The 14,290-nt window shown below is 35.2% G+C and overlaps 1 protein-coding gene and 1 pseudogene across 2 annotated transcripts; both read right to left on the minus strand.

Annotated features, from left to right (window-relative positions):
* Nucleotides 1-209: 209 nt before the first annotated feature.
* LOC145637306 (cysteine-rich receptor-like protein kinase 25) lies at nt 210-4,123 on the minus strand. The gene is made up of 9 exons (XM_081688770.1): nt 3,926-4,123; nt 3,400-3,757; nt 3,020-3,045; nt 2,696-2,711; nt 1,688-1,785; nt 1,472-1,605; nt 1,061-1,357; nt 499-649; nt 210-407 (listed from the first exon to the last, which is right to left on the minus strand). The coding sequence occupies exons 1-9, from the start codon at nt 4,121-4,123 to the stop codon at nt 210-212; spliced, it is 1,476 nt and encodes a 491-aa protein (XP_081544896.1).
* Nucleotides 4,124-7,340: 3,217 nt separating this feature from the next.
* LOC145635353 (cysteine-rich receptor-like protein kinase 10) lies at nt 7,341-11,847 on the minus strand (annotated as a pseudogene). Its single transcript, XR_014113835.1, has 7 exons — nt 10,612-11,847; nt 9,315-9,440; nt 9,088-9,209; nt 8,754-8,962; nt 8,429-8,666; nt 8,192-8,342; nt 7,341-8,065 (listed from the first exon to the last, which is right to left on the minus strand). The product of XR_014113835.1 is annotated as a cysteine-rich receptor-like protein kinase 10 (transcript).
* Nucleotides 11,848-14,290: the final 2,443 nt, after the last annotated feature.

A 14,290-nucleotide genomic window follows, 5' to 3' on the forward strand; every position in this document is an offset into this window, starting at 1 on the left:
CAAGGTCATTTGTAACAGTATGTAGTCTTGTTTGTAACAAGGTTGGTAAATAACTGAATATATGTCTTGCTGCGCGGGTGTCAGTGTCACACTAGGCACAAAGAACGAACTTGGCTCACTTTCTTGACTTCCAAAAACTTTCCCTTTTAATTATGTGCTTGCCTTGTGTATTTGTGTTGAATGATGCTGGTGAAGTACCCAACAAAACTTTATTCGATATTAGAGGCGGAGTTGTCATGAAGAATGAGATCAAGGACTCCGTTCATTGTTGGCCTACTTGAAGGATTATCTTCAACACATAATAGTGCTGCTCGGATACAACTTATGACTGTAGTGCTTGAAAAGTTGCTCTCTAAAGATGGATCAACTAGTTCAATGGCATCTCCACTGTTCCAAAGACTCCTTGCCTGAAGCAACGTGACACGTTATTTATGACTTATTGCTGCCTTTTGAAGCTAATTTGAAACATGAATACATATAGGGAATAGGGTGTCTTACATGATCCGTAAGACCGTTCTTCTTTAGTACGCGAATAACAAAACTATTTCTTAGCCCACTTATGATTTCCAAGAGGGTGACCCCAAAACTATACACGTCTGACTTGATGGAGAATTCTCTACCATTTGCAGATTCAGGAGCCATATATCCACTGCGAAACAATATTTGGCCGTAAACATTAAGATTCTTAGTGAAAGTGTGAAATAACTCTTTTATCCAATTATTAGAAATTGGAAGACCTTTTGGCTTAACTTGGAGCCTGGCTGTATGCTCTATGACATTTATGCTTGTCATGGGAGCATGTAACCATCATATAGGATTCGGATGTTATGGTGAAAATATCTCACTCGTAACTGAGTACTCTTATTTAATTGCCAAAGTTGGTAAGCATTTATATGTGATTATGTGAGATCTCTTCTATTTCAAAGTGTTATTTCAAAATTAGTAACTTTTTTTTTTTTTTTATATTTTTCAAATAATCACAAAGGTGTGCATCTGTGAAAAAGTGAATAAAAATAGAACTAGATGCAAACAATAACTTTTAGAAGCTTTTAGATCTTACCGTGTTCCACGAAGTTTTTTGGTTTTTGCCTTTGTTTGACCTATTCTCAGGTGCCTTGCCACCCCAAAGTCTGCTATCTTTGGGTTCATCTCCTCGTCTAGCAATATGTTGTCTGGTTTCAGGTCCCGATGAATAATTTTGTAGTCTGAATCCTGATGAAGGTGCAGAAGTCCTCGTGCAATTCCTGTTATGATTTTGAACCGTGTTTCCCAATCTAATAGCTTGACCTTCTTTGGATCTATAGAATATTCATGATCATGAGTGACAGCACGAACTACAATCTGAATAACTTTGTACCTAACACAAACTATTTTTTTCAGCTAAAACATATTACCGAATAGGAATTTGTCTAAACTCAAGTTGGGTAAAAACTCATAGATAAGCAACTTTTTTTTGCCTTCGGAGCTATACCCTAACAGTTTGACAAGATTTTCATGTTGAATCTTGGCTATTAGCTGAACTTCGTTATCAAAATCTCTAAGAGCTTGACAAGAGGCTTTTGAGAGCCTCTTAACAGCCACTTTTCGGCCACCTGGAAGCTTCCCCTGCAGTATGTATATGGAAAACCCTTTAATTTGTCACAGAAAATTGAAATGCTGTTGTGAGTGGGCGTATACTTTGTAGTACCTTGTAAACAACTCCAGATCCTCCTTGGCCAAGTTTGTTATCATTTGAAAAGTTATCTGTTGCAGAATTAATCACGCTGAAGCTGTATTTGATGACGCCTGGAAGAGGATTGTTTGTGGTTGAGTAAACAGCAGTAAAACAAGTTTCTTATTAGTTGGAAAACCATAATTACAATGCAGCATTAACTCTGTAATACTTCTGTTATTAGTAGTTGCAATAGGCTTTTATGTGGTGCTATCAAGTGTTGTTTTTTTCTTTATGTGGACTATATTATTTGGACAATAATCTACTCTCCAATTCAATGGTACAACTACACGTTTAGTGGACAGTTTGTGAAGGAGAAGTTTTTATTGAGATCAGGCTCACTAATTGATGATACTTTACACTTTACAAGTTTACTGAGGAAACACAACCATGCTGAAGTGAATAGCACTCCCATGCAGGATTTAGTCAAGTCTTGTTAAAGTCATTTGAGTCGTAAAAAACCATATGTAGGAAAGATAAATATATTAAATTCTATAACTCGCTTTGTCATATATCTACTCCGTATATAACTGTCATCATTCCACTATCCATACAACACAAATTGACATGGGATTTGGTTTTTTGATTAATAAATTTTAATTTATTTTGGGAGAGGAATGGATTTAAGTTGCGTAACTTAGAAATGTTCAAAGAAACTACCACTTTCAATAGGACCGAAAGATGATACTTCCTCCGTTCTGTTAATATTGCAACAAGGAGAAAATTACGCTTCTCGAAACACCTTTTATATGCTAAATATCTATAATTGTGTAAGAGTAAAAATTATAAAAAGTTGATATTGTGAAAGTATTTTATGAGACGAATCCAACAAGATCCCACTTGACTATATTTTGCTAAACGTATAACTCATATTATATGGTCAAACAAGAGTGATGAATAGTGCAAAAAGTCCATTGTTGCAATATTAATAGAACGGAGGAAGTAGTAAAATGTGCATGTCATGCATGGTTATTGATCTAATACCTATTTGCCGTAGGTACTGGAAATATAGTACAACAATAACAATAATGACAAGATTGTGTATGATGCAGACTTGATGAATACCTATTGTGAGGACACCAGACGACAAGTTTGTTTTCTGCTTCTTCTCGAGGTGAGATTTTACTCTATTTTTTATTTATTTTTTTAATTTTTAATTTTTAATTTTTATTTATTTGTTTCTTTTATGCAGTTGCTACTAATGATTGACAATAAGCATTTGTAATGTTGTGTATAGGACTTAGTTTATTTCTTATAATCTAGAAAAATAAAAAGAAAAAAACATTCTGGGATGAATTAGTTATATACCTGCAAGTCTGTGCTGTTTCTTCCTCCTGTACATGAACAAGAGGATAATGAAGAGAAGCAACAATACAAAGCCAGAGGCTGGAACAACAGCTCTCGTTATGTAAAAATGTGTACTCCTAGTCTTGACTGCGCCAAAACATATTAGATTAAGTCAACAACATATATATATATAGTGCCAAGACACCCAACTATGCCTTTGACAGCATTACTAAGTCTGTTTTTGGTTGGGGGCCTTGGTGCTTTAATATATTCAATTTGAATACTCCATGGAAAATTTATGTTCTTATTTGATATATATTTAATAGTTGTAATTATAAAGGGTTTATTATTCTCCAAAGTTCTTCCCATTTTTTTTTTTTTTTTTTTTTTAATGTTTTTACCTGAATGTGATGTTTGCTTGCCTGATTGTCCTGGAGGTGTAGCTAGTGGAGGATGGAAACGTGACGTATTATACCTTATTTGGCAGTTTGGCCGGAAAATCACGGCCCATACTTTTCCTCTGCAACAAGTCTGCAATTCTCTATAACAGCCACTCAAGCAACTTTCACAAGGTGAGCCAAGTATACCAGGGGAGCATTGAACAACACAATACAACGTTTGATCAGGTGGGAGAGGAGCCTTTCCGGTTTCATAACCGTGGTAAGTTTCATTATAAGCTGCCCTCTTGATTAGATTGTTGATAGTTGTTGACATTACTTGGTCTAACTGTGTGGGATTGGATATGTTCTCATTGCTGTTCTGATGTCAATTAAAAGGATCAGTTTTTAACAGCGAGAATATTGACCTGTTTGCATAACTTATTGTGCATCCCTCATACAAAATGCTTGCTTCTTTGTGGTTACTGCATTTGGTGACTATTTCCTGTGCCGCAGACTGTACACATTCTTGGCAGGGCTGATGACTGACATCACCTCTGCAATAGAATTGGCCATAGACTATGTTGGGGCTGTGTCCTCTGGTGGAATTATATAGGCCTGTTGTTGAAGCTTTTACGCTGAGATCTGATAGGACAATATTGAGATTTCTTTGGTATGTACTGTTCTGTGTATAATTACCAGCTTCATAGCAGTAAGAGCCAATAAGATTTATCTGTGAAGTAACCATTTTCAGCTGCAGAATTTGAAGAAAGATTAGGAGGAAAGATTTTAAGATATAGTAAAATGAAGCCACTTTTGACATATGATTAAACCCAGCTCAGCTGTCTTGTTTGGGAGAGATTACATTTGTTGTTTTATAAGGCATATGGAGATAAATCTGGCTACTTAAAACCAATATATCTGACTTTTTCTGAGATGGGGCTCTAGATCTATTATTATTTCTTTAAATAGATGCCCCGTTATGTATTGCAAAGAGCAAGCATAACTTTGTTTGTAGGCTTGGATGCAATTGTTAAATATTACTTGAAACTATCTAGTAGTATAAGAGAATGATTTAATGAATTTAGCTTTATTATGAATCTGAACCTGTCAACTTGACCTGAAAAAGTGATTAATTTGGATATATTTGGTGTTAGGAATGAGTTTATGTGACCTAGAAAGTTCAGCAAGGGACTATTGATTGGGTAATGGCCTGATGGGAAAATATTTTTTTTGCTCATATTCAATGAACCTCAATAATCTTTCTCTATAAGATTTCCATGCAAGGAAAAAGCTCAGCTATTTGAAATTTTCAATGTGAGAACTGTAATAATTTTTTAATTAAAGCTGGTTCGTCTGAATTTTTCAATGCAAAGAACTGTTAGTGTTAGTTTGTTCTCAGCTTGCTGTAGCCAAGTTTGAAATGATCAAATTGTATGATCATTTGTCGTAACTCCCTCATACAAAAATAAGATCTTTGCAAGGGTGAGAAACTGGGGATGATATTTTAAAGAATGAGTTGCCAAAAGTAAAGTGGCTTGGAGCATAGCTGTTACTGGGATTGATTAATCAAGAATGTTGTCATTCTTTAGATTCATTTTGTGCACGTTTGTGTAATGACGTAGCAAATGGAGAAGGTTACTTTATTGTATAGCCTAGCATCTTAGGATCTTGTAGCAAAATTCTCAGTATATAAGAATATAATTAAGTATATAACATGGCTTCTGATATTGATACATAAATTCAAACTGTTTTAAATATATATTTTCTTTATTTTAATAGTGTTATATTCCAGAATTGTTGGTATGTAGTATTGAATCTTGTATATTATATCTTTACAGGCCTTGCCAAGCCAAAGTCTTTGTAACTTCTTATCCAAACAATACATTATTTGATTTGAAGTATTTGTGAATAGAGATATGCTAAAATGATGTCATTAGATTTCATCAGCTTGTTACTACATTGTTTTATCTTTTATGAGCATGCAATAATGTGGAATATGGCTACTTCAGAACAGATGGATCTTATATATTCTTTGACACCAAATTGATACATGATTATCAGTTTTAATCAATGCCCTTGTAGGCCTTGTTAAAGTGTCAAGTCCGAGCATATCCTTTTCACTGGCTTCTTGTATTTATCGAATATTATTTCAAATAATGTTTAAAAATTTATTTGTGATTGACGTAATTGCCAAGTGGTAAGGCTGATGTCAGATCAGGATATTTGGAATTATTAGAGAGTATATTCTACTCATAACTATTTGTCAACTAAACCTATTTTTTAGTGGAGTTGACACCGGTTAAGAAAAATGTTATAAGACTTTGGTAGCAGTTAGAGAATGGTCAATGAAAAGAAAAATTAAAAGCCATAAGGTGATGCAAACACTTTTTTAGATGTAAATCTATCTCATTCCTCAAGAATGGTGGCCTATTCATGCTTTGGCCTGCTATGTCTAACAAGGAAGATAGCTTAATTGAGAAGCTATGCTAGCACGATTGCATAAAATCATGAATACATCTAAGCTGTTTCTGAACTAGCTGTTCTTCTGTTAAATGTACCTGATTTAGCATTGACCATCAACGAGCTCTTAACACTGTTATATCTTGCATATCTGAATGTGTAGTGGTAGATTGATACATCCCTGCTGATGAAATGCTGTTACCTGTTTTGTGGTAATCTTCTGATGGTACATCTGATTGACAAATTTAGTTGCTATTTAGGGCAGAAACTATGATGACATTGTGGGTCTATTCTGTTATTCCTTTTGTGCATGATTTTGAAAGCCAATATATATTGTATTACTTCTTTGGCTAAAAAATTGCCAGTCTACTAAAAGCTAGTATTGTCTCGGCATTTTTTGACCTCTATTGCTGTCGCATGAGTCCATGAATCATTTTTACTTTTTCATCTAGTGTATGTGTAATCTGTGAGAAACTATCTAAAGATACCCCCCCCCCCCCACCTTCCTTCAACATACATTTTTAAGTCTGTTTTTTTCTGCTGTATTACGGATGTTTCTATCTCTTACTGTCTGACCACCAGAACAATGGCTCCAAAATTGTAGACATCTGGTATGACAGACAATTTATCACACCTAATATATTTTGGGTCCATGCATCTGTAACAATGATCATGTATTCATCTTTAACAAAGTGAATTTGTAGTTTTTTTAAGAAATGAAGGTAGTATTTAATTCAAAGTTCAAAAGCTCACACCTGTTCTATTAGCCTCTGATATTAGATTTATATCAAGGTTAACCAGTAGCAATTGTTTGGTGATGTTTGATGCTGTTGTGAACTAAGAAGTTGACAATTTGACATCCAGTGTGGACATAAAACCAGGGTTGGTGGTTGGAGACTCAATATTTACTTATGAGTGGAAAATGGAGCCATTATATTATTGGAGGATGCCCCAGTTTCTCATGATGAGAAACGAATTCGTTTCTCATGGTGGCATTTTTGTGAATAAATCAACAACTTTTTCAACTTTATTCAACTGTGGAGCCCACAATATTGAAAAAGTTGTTGATTTATTCACGAAAATGCCCCCATGAGAAACAAATTTCGTTTCTCACCATGAGAAACAGGGAATTTCCCATATTATTGATGTTATTAACATGAAATATGGTGCACTATTCTGTGTGCAGGTAGGTTTGTTCGTTTTGGAACTGTGTCTGGAACTCTGCTTCAGATGCAGTATATTGGATCTGTTTTTTTAGAAAGTGTCTTACCTTTATCATTCGTCAAAATGGTACAATTCTAAACTTCCTTCTCTAGTTTGTCAATATTTTACAGTTCTGAGCAAACTGAACATAGATCACATTATTTTGCAGTGCGGATTCCATAAAAGTCTTTTAAATCCATATATGATAACCAAATTAAATACAGTAAGAATTTTTGTTTTGGATGTTTGATTTGAATGTGATAGTTCATTATGTAATAATTCAACCATTTTGCTTATATTTATTTTCATTTGTTTGGGAAAAATAATGATTCTAAGTTCTAACGTATATTCTATCTATACTTCAAAGTTAAAGAATTGGAAAAAAAAAAACAATGGCCACAGCGGCCTACACTTTTTGTTCACAAATGGACTTCCCATTTATGATTTTTCTGCATATTTATGCATAATGTTTTGCCTTAGTAATATGAACTAGATTGTGCTTCTCTCATATCTCTGATGAGAATATTGATCAACATGACTGGTCCTTTCTTTGTATCTGAGCAAGAAGTAGATCCTGTATGTCGTTTCTAGAGTATGTGCATGAATTCTTCCTGTAATTGAACACTTTTTTAGCTAACTTGTAGCCTTGCTGAATATTGGAATGTTATATCCCAGCAAAAGAAAGACCATGTGTCCTGAACATATATACTCCCTCCTATCCTCTGTTCATTTAACGAGGATAAACATCTGTGATGTCCTTACTTCCTGAAAATATAGTAGAGGATTGACCAGAAGTGCTACTACTAGGGGCTATTAACTGAGGTGGTGTTGGCTCAGAGAGTACCACTGGATAGCCATTGAGTGCCGAGACAATTGGAGCCATTGTTGGTCTCTTATTTGCATTTTCTTGGATGCAAAGCAAGCCAATGTGAATGCATTTCACCGCTTCCTCACTTGAGAAGCTACCTTTGAGTCGGAGGTCCACCAACTCTAAAGCTGCATTGAGGTTCCAAAGCTTCCACGCCTGGGGTGAATAGATTCACACATCACATATAAGCTATCAGATCTTCAGTTTGAAAACTAATAAGCCTTGTCCTAAGTTATAAAATTTCTTAGATTAAAGGTTCTTCCTTTATAGAATCATACTTACTCGTTGAAGTAGACTTTCTTTGTGAAAAGGGAAGGCTGTTGAGTTACACTTATGGCCACTTACGATTTCCAAAACTATTACTCCGAAGCTATAAACATCTGACTTGACTGAAAACCGCCCAGCCATTGCATACTTTGGAGCCATGTATCCACTGCAATAGTATTCAAGTTCATGTGGGAGAATATTGAATAAACAGTTATAGTCCACATACGAGAATCATTATGATAATATACTTACTATGTCCCAACAATCCTATTGGTATCACCTTGAATTTGATCAGCTCCTACAAGCCTTGCCAAACCAAAATCTGATATCTTTGGGTTCATGTTTTCATCTAACATAATATTGCTTGATTTTAGATCACGATGTATTATCTTTAGTCTTGAGTCTTCATGAAGGTAGAGGAGTCCTCTACCTATTCCTGCTATTATCTTATATCGGGTTTCCCAATCCAATGATATGTGCTTGTTTGGATCTGCAATTTTAATTAATTAGCAAAATCTTGATTTACAACAAACAAAAGCAGAATTGAAATGTTGGTTGCTGTAAATTAATCTGATACCAAGTAGGACTTTGTCAAGACTTGAATTAGGCAAGAACTCATAGACAAGTAACTTTTCTTGTGCTTGCAAACAGAATCCTAGGAGTCTAACCAAATTCTTATGCTGAAGCTTTGCAACTAACAGAACTTCTGTCTTGAATTCCGCAATACCGCCCTGAAGTGGATGACAACCTTTTCACTGCTATTTCTTGTCCATTCTGAAGCGTTCCCTGTAAAGTTGGATTTGAAAAATGTATGATTATATTCTATGCATTAAAATTTGATAGACCTAAACTGAAAACTTATGATTTAAATGTGTTCAAATATGTAGCCTGTTATAATTTAGATATATTACCCTGTAAACAACACCGAATCCACCTTGCCCAAGCTTATTATCTGTTGAGAAATTATTTGTTGCGACTCTTATTGTCTTGAAATCATATTGTAATGATTCTACTGTAACTACCTCCTCCAGTTCTGTTTCAATGGTTAGATATTATTTTAAATACAAGAATTTTGTGATGTTCTTTGCACGCTATATGACTGTCAAAGAAGAGTGTTCAACTTAAAGTTTTGATTTACCAGGAGACTGCGTTGCTGCCTTCCGATTGTATATGCAACAGAAAGCACCAGCCAGGAGCAAGACTGCAAAGATTGCAGGAATGCTGACAGCAATGGCAATGTGTGGCGATCTTTTCTGCTGCTTGTCTGCATAGTTAAGGTATGTATTAAAATTTTTATCCTTTTGCATGGAATTGGGTTAAATATAAATCCTGAATTTATTGGACTAGTTAATATGAATTTTCTTATCCAGGCTGAAGCTTCGTGTACCCGGCCCAGGTCAACTACTTAGCAAGCTGTGAATCTTCACTCTCAAGTGTCCCAAGTGTAGATTGAAACCCCAACTCGTGTTTGGAAGGTATAATCCCTTTCCGTTAGATCAAGCTTAGTTTAATATTGCAACATTAGTTATTAATAAAATAATAAAATAGTATATTCAGCTTATTTTGCCTCTAAGTGTAGTGGCTGCTACAATATACTCAGTGCTTAATCCAGGTGTAATAAAGTTTTAATACACTTTATTGAAAGCATTAGTCATCTTTGAAGTCAATTGGTTAATTTAGTTTCTTTGCTCGCTTGACTTAACTTTGCTTGTTCAACTTAACTTCTCTTTGTTAATGTTTATGTAAGCTTCCTTTCTAAAGAGTCACAGTTGAACTCTTCCTCTGTTCTGCTCTGTTTTGACTTTGTTTCTTGACCTTGCTTTTTTTTAGCTGTCCTTTACTTTCTGTTGTCATATTTTGGTTATTATCATGCATCTTGTGAAATTAAGTGTACGTAGACAAACATACAGTTCCCTGATGAGAAAATTCAACCGACTAATTTCCTCGAAAAAACATATTTCTCTCATTCAAAAAGTTAATTGAACTTTGGTTGATTATCTTCAAAAATCAGGGGATGCAACTGTTGTTCACTACAGGATCATATAGGTTCGCTCTTGATATGTTAATTTAAATGTGGATACTGGATACACTACTATTTGTTCATTTAAATTATCAATTCACTATTATTCGTCTATTGTTATGCAAAAAGTGATGTTTCCTAAAATTTTATTCATAGCCTTGAAAGTTAAGTTAATGTAGAATGATGTACATATTTTGTCCTTTGATATTACTTGTAAGATTTTTAAATCACAAGGTCAGTATGACAGTTGAAACTAATGGTGCAAAAGTAGACAAGTGTGCTTATTTAACATCTCAAGTGATAGGTTATGTAAACAAATGATAGTAATTACTAATTAGCTGTTTATTCTCTCATTAAATATAAAGACTATGAAAATTGCCACAAGCTAAAAAAAAGTACTTGCATAATTTCATACCTCTTGTAACTGTTGATGTTGAATTAGTGATTGCAGATAGCAAGAATGATGTGTTAACTGTACTGCCATAAAACGGACTGACTTCAAATCGTACATTGCAGCTTGGTAGCAAAGCTCTCCCTCCAAGCATCATTGGAAGCTTCCCAATTGCAATTTTCAAGCACCGACCACAGTCATCTGCTGATAAGTCTATCGTGCACTGCCCCAAGGTATATAATTTTTGTGAGCTTGTGATGTTAGCCATTTTGGTACCAAATTTCACCTTGTTGTTTACAATTTCTGGCGCCAAATCATTCATGGTATTGTTAAGCACCTTAGAAAATGTTCGAGTCTCGTTACTAGTTATGTTTTCAGGATTCCATGCCACATTGCTTGGGTAATCATCCATCTGATGATAAAATGACTCGTTAGAGAAATGAAGCATGCAATTGTCGTACCATAAAGCAGCCCATTTCTGGGCCGGACACTCTTTGAGGATACTATTTTGAGCTTGGTATACGCATTGGCTACAACCTTGACCACCAATGTCACCCCGGCATAGGTAAAGGCCATAGACTTGATCAGGGATCTGACCTACAGATGAGTAATAAAAACCAGAAAGCGAAGCTTTGGCAGTTAATTCGGCTAAGAGATTATCGAGGTTTTTCTGGTACTGACTGTTTTGGGTGTAATTAGAACTACCTGTGCAGTTGGTGAAGTAATCAAAAGCTTGGGAATTTGGAATAACTAGTTGAAACACAAGTAATAAGGTTAGGGATATCAACATGACCATAGTTGAACCACCGTAGCTGATGCATGGAGTTTTGGAGTATGAGAGTGCCTAAAATTTAGGGTTACATGAATGTTGTAAAAGCAATGGTTTACTTCCATGCATTAAGAACATTTGGTAAAGTTTTGGAGTACTTGGTAAAGTTACAGATGCTTTCTAAAAGCAAGGGTGAAATGACTAAAACACCGCGTTATAACAATTTTTTCAAGATTCCAAGGAGAGAAACTAATAGATTTCCTTCAGTTCAATGGAATCATAGATGAGACTTTGAAAGGCTATATTGAGAAGTCAGAAAATTTTAAAGAAACCCGAGAACTCCATCTCTTTCACCCCTTTGATTAAAATTTTTGAAAATTCCATGTACACTTTTTTTTTTTTTTTTTTTTTTTTTTTTTTTTTGAGGGTATCTACTTTCTAATTTAAATCTTGATAAAATATTCTCTGTAATGGTTAGCGCTTCTTTACTGGTTTTAAGAGATCGATTTTTATTACCCGTTCTTTGTAGGTCTAAAGTTCTAAACACCAAAAATAAAAAAAATAAAAAAATAAAAGTTAGTTTCTATGATGTTTCTTCTTGACGTTGAAGTCAACACAAGTAGTTCTCACATAGTGGGGCTTGCTAACTACGTTACAAATTTTAAATGGTCCACCCTGTTTTCACCAAAAGGTGTGGGTTCCTAATCTTAGGGAAAAAAAAAAACTTGATGTCAAATATTGACTTAATTATAACTTAATTATCAAGAGTCTTTGATACATATCACCTTCAATTCATCCCAAACCTTCACATAACCAATATGATGATATTTCAAATGTGTTTTATTAACCTCGAACAATTCCTTTGTCTTTTAGTCATGTAGTCGGAATTGGAACGATCGATAATTTTTAGAAAAAAAAAATTCAAAATCTCTTAGTAACTTTAACTAGACTACTAGAGGTGTCAATTTGGATAACCGGGTAAAGTTTGGGTCGGGTCTATTCAGATCGGGTCTGTTTGGGTCGGATATGTTCGGGTTTTAATTATTCTTTTAATTCGGGTCGGGTCAAATTCGGGTCGGATCAAATTCGGGTCATGGTCTATTGAGTCCGGGTCGGGTCAACTCCAGATCGGTTCATGTTCGGTTTGGATAAATTCGGATCAGGTTCAAAATGGGTTTAACCAGGTTAATTTCGGCTCGGATGAATTTGGGTCAGGTTGATTTCGGTTTGAATTATTTCAGTTCGGTTAAGTTCGGGTTCATTAAGATAAGGTTGATTCGCTAATTCATTAATTGGTAAATTTCAATTCAATGTTATATGTTTGGCTGGATTTTGATCGAGTTAACTAAATTCATATCCAAATAAAGTAACTTTTAAACTAGAGTTATTATTGAGTTTTTGCCTTATTATTGGGTCAATATCAAGTCATTCATGTATCATATTTTATCATTTGAATATTAATTACGAAGTACAAAGTTTTAATTTTTATCTTTGAGGCAAATTGAGATTGAATTATTATTGATGACTTATCATACCAATATAAGTGAGACAATAAGGGGTTGTTTGGTTGGGGGTATCAGGAAAGGGAATGGGAATCAAGTACCCCGATTCTCTTTGTTGTTGTTTGTTAAGCATATTCTTTCATTCCCTTTAACCTCTTCATTCCCCCAAATCCCTCTAACAGTCTAACTTCATTCCCCACTCCCCTAGGTATTTTCATTCCCATTCCCTACCCACCTTCACACCACCACATCACCACCTTCACACCTCCACATCACCACCTTCACACCTACCAACATCACCGGAAACCAGCCCACCTACATACCTGACCACCGCCGCCCTCCCTTCCCCTGCAAAAACATCCACCGTTGGAGAAGGGAGGCGCAGGGTGAGGGAGGTGCGGCGACTGTTTTGGTGGTGGTTCGGTGGTGATTTGGTGGTGAGAACGTTGGAGAGTGAATGTTACAGGTGGTTGTATGGTGGTGGGACCGGTGGGTCTCATTCCCTTTTTTTTAAAAACAAACAACACCCCAAATTTTAGGTATTTTCATTCCATTCCTTCTCATTTCCTTTGTTCATTCCATTCTGATTACCCCGTGCGGTACAAATGACCCCTAAATAATGAACTAATGATCTATTGACACAAGATAGTCATATGGTGATATATGTACATAAAGTAATTTTATATGATTGGTATGTACATGAAGTAGACTTGTTACTCTGGATTATTTTTTGTAGTAAAAAAAAATTAACTTATTAATAATTAGTAAATATAGTACTATAAGAACTTGAATAAATAATTAATTATGGTTGGGATAAATTTGGATTCGGGTAAAAATCTAATAGAGTTAAAATCAGGTCGGGTTTATATCAGTTTGGTTCAAAACAAATCGAATTAGATTGGTTATTTGTCAGGTCAATTTCGGATCGGGTTGAGTTTGGGTCGAGTTAAATCGATTTGGTTTGAGTTCAGGTCGGGTCAAATCGGATTCGGGTTGAGTTCAGATCGGATCAAATTGGTGTCGGGTTAAGTTCAGATCAAGTCAAGTTCAGATTCAAGTCGAGTTTAGTTCGGTTACAGATTGGGTTTAGGTCTTGAATTTCTCGGATCAAATCGGATCGGTTACAGCTAGTAACGGATAGTTTTTTTCGGGTTGGTTCGGTTTTCACACCACTAACCTTAACATCCCAAACCTTAAGTACCAGGTTTTATAACTTTAGGACTACCTTCCCCGGAACTCTTAATCAGCTGCACGGCCTCTACCTTTGTCGAGGTGATGTCATCAATCCCCCAAGCTTGCTATAGTTGTATCAATTTGGCTAAAAACTATATCTTCGAAAACTTCTTTTATGGAGGAAAGGTTTTAGTTTGGTATGACCTTTGTATGGTAAGATACTCGAATTTGTCGTTTTTTGGCGAGTTGGATACAAGGA

The sequence above is a fragment of the Chenopodium album genome, chromosome 6 (assembly GCF_948465745.1).
Source record: "Chenopodium album chromosome 6, dcCheAlbu1.1, whole genome shotgun sequence".
NCBI lineage: Eukaryota > Viridiplantae > Streptophyta > Magnoliopsida > Caryophyllales > Amaranthaceae > Chenopodium > Chenopodium album.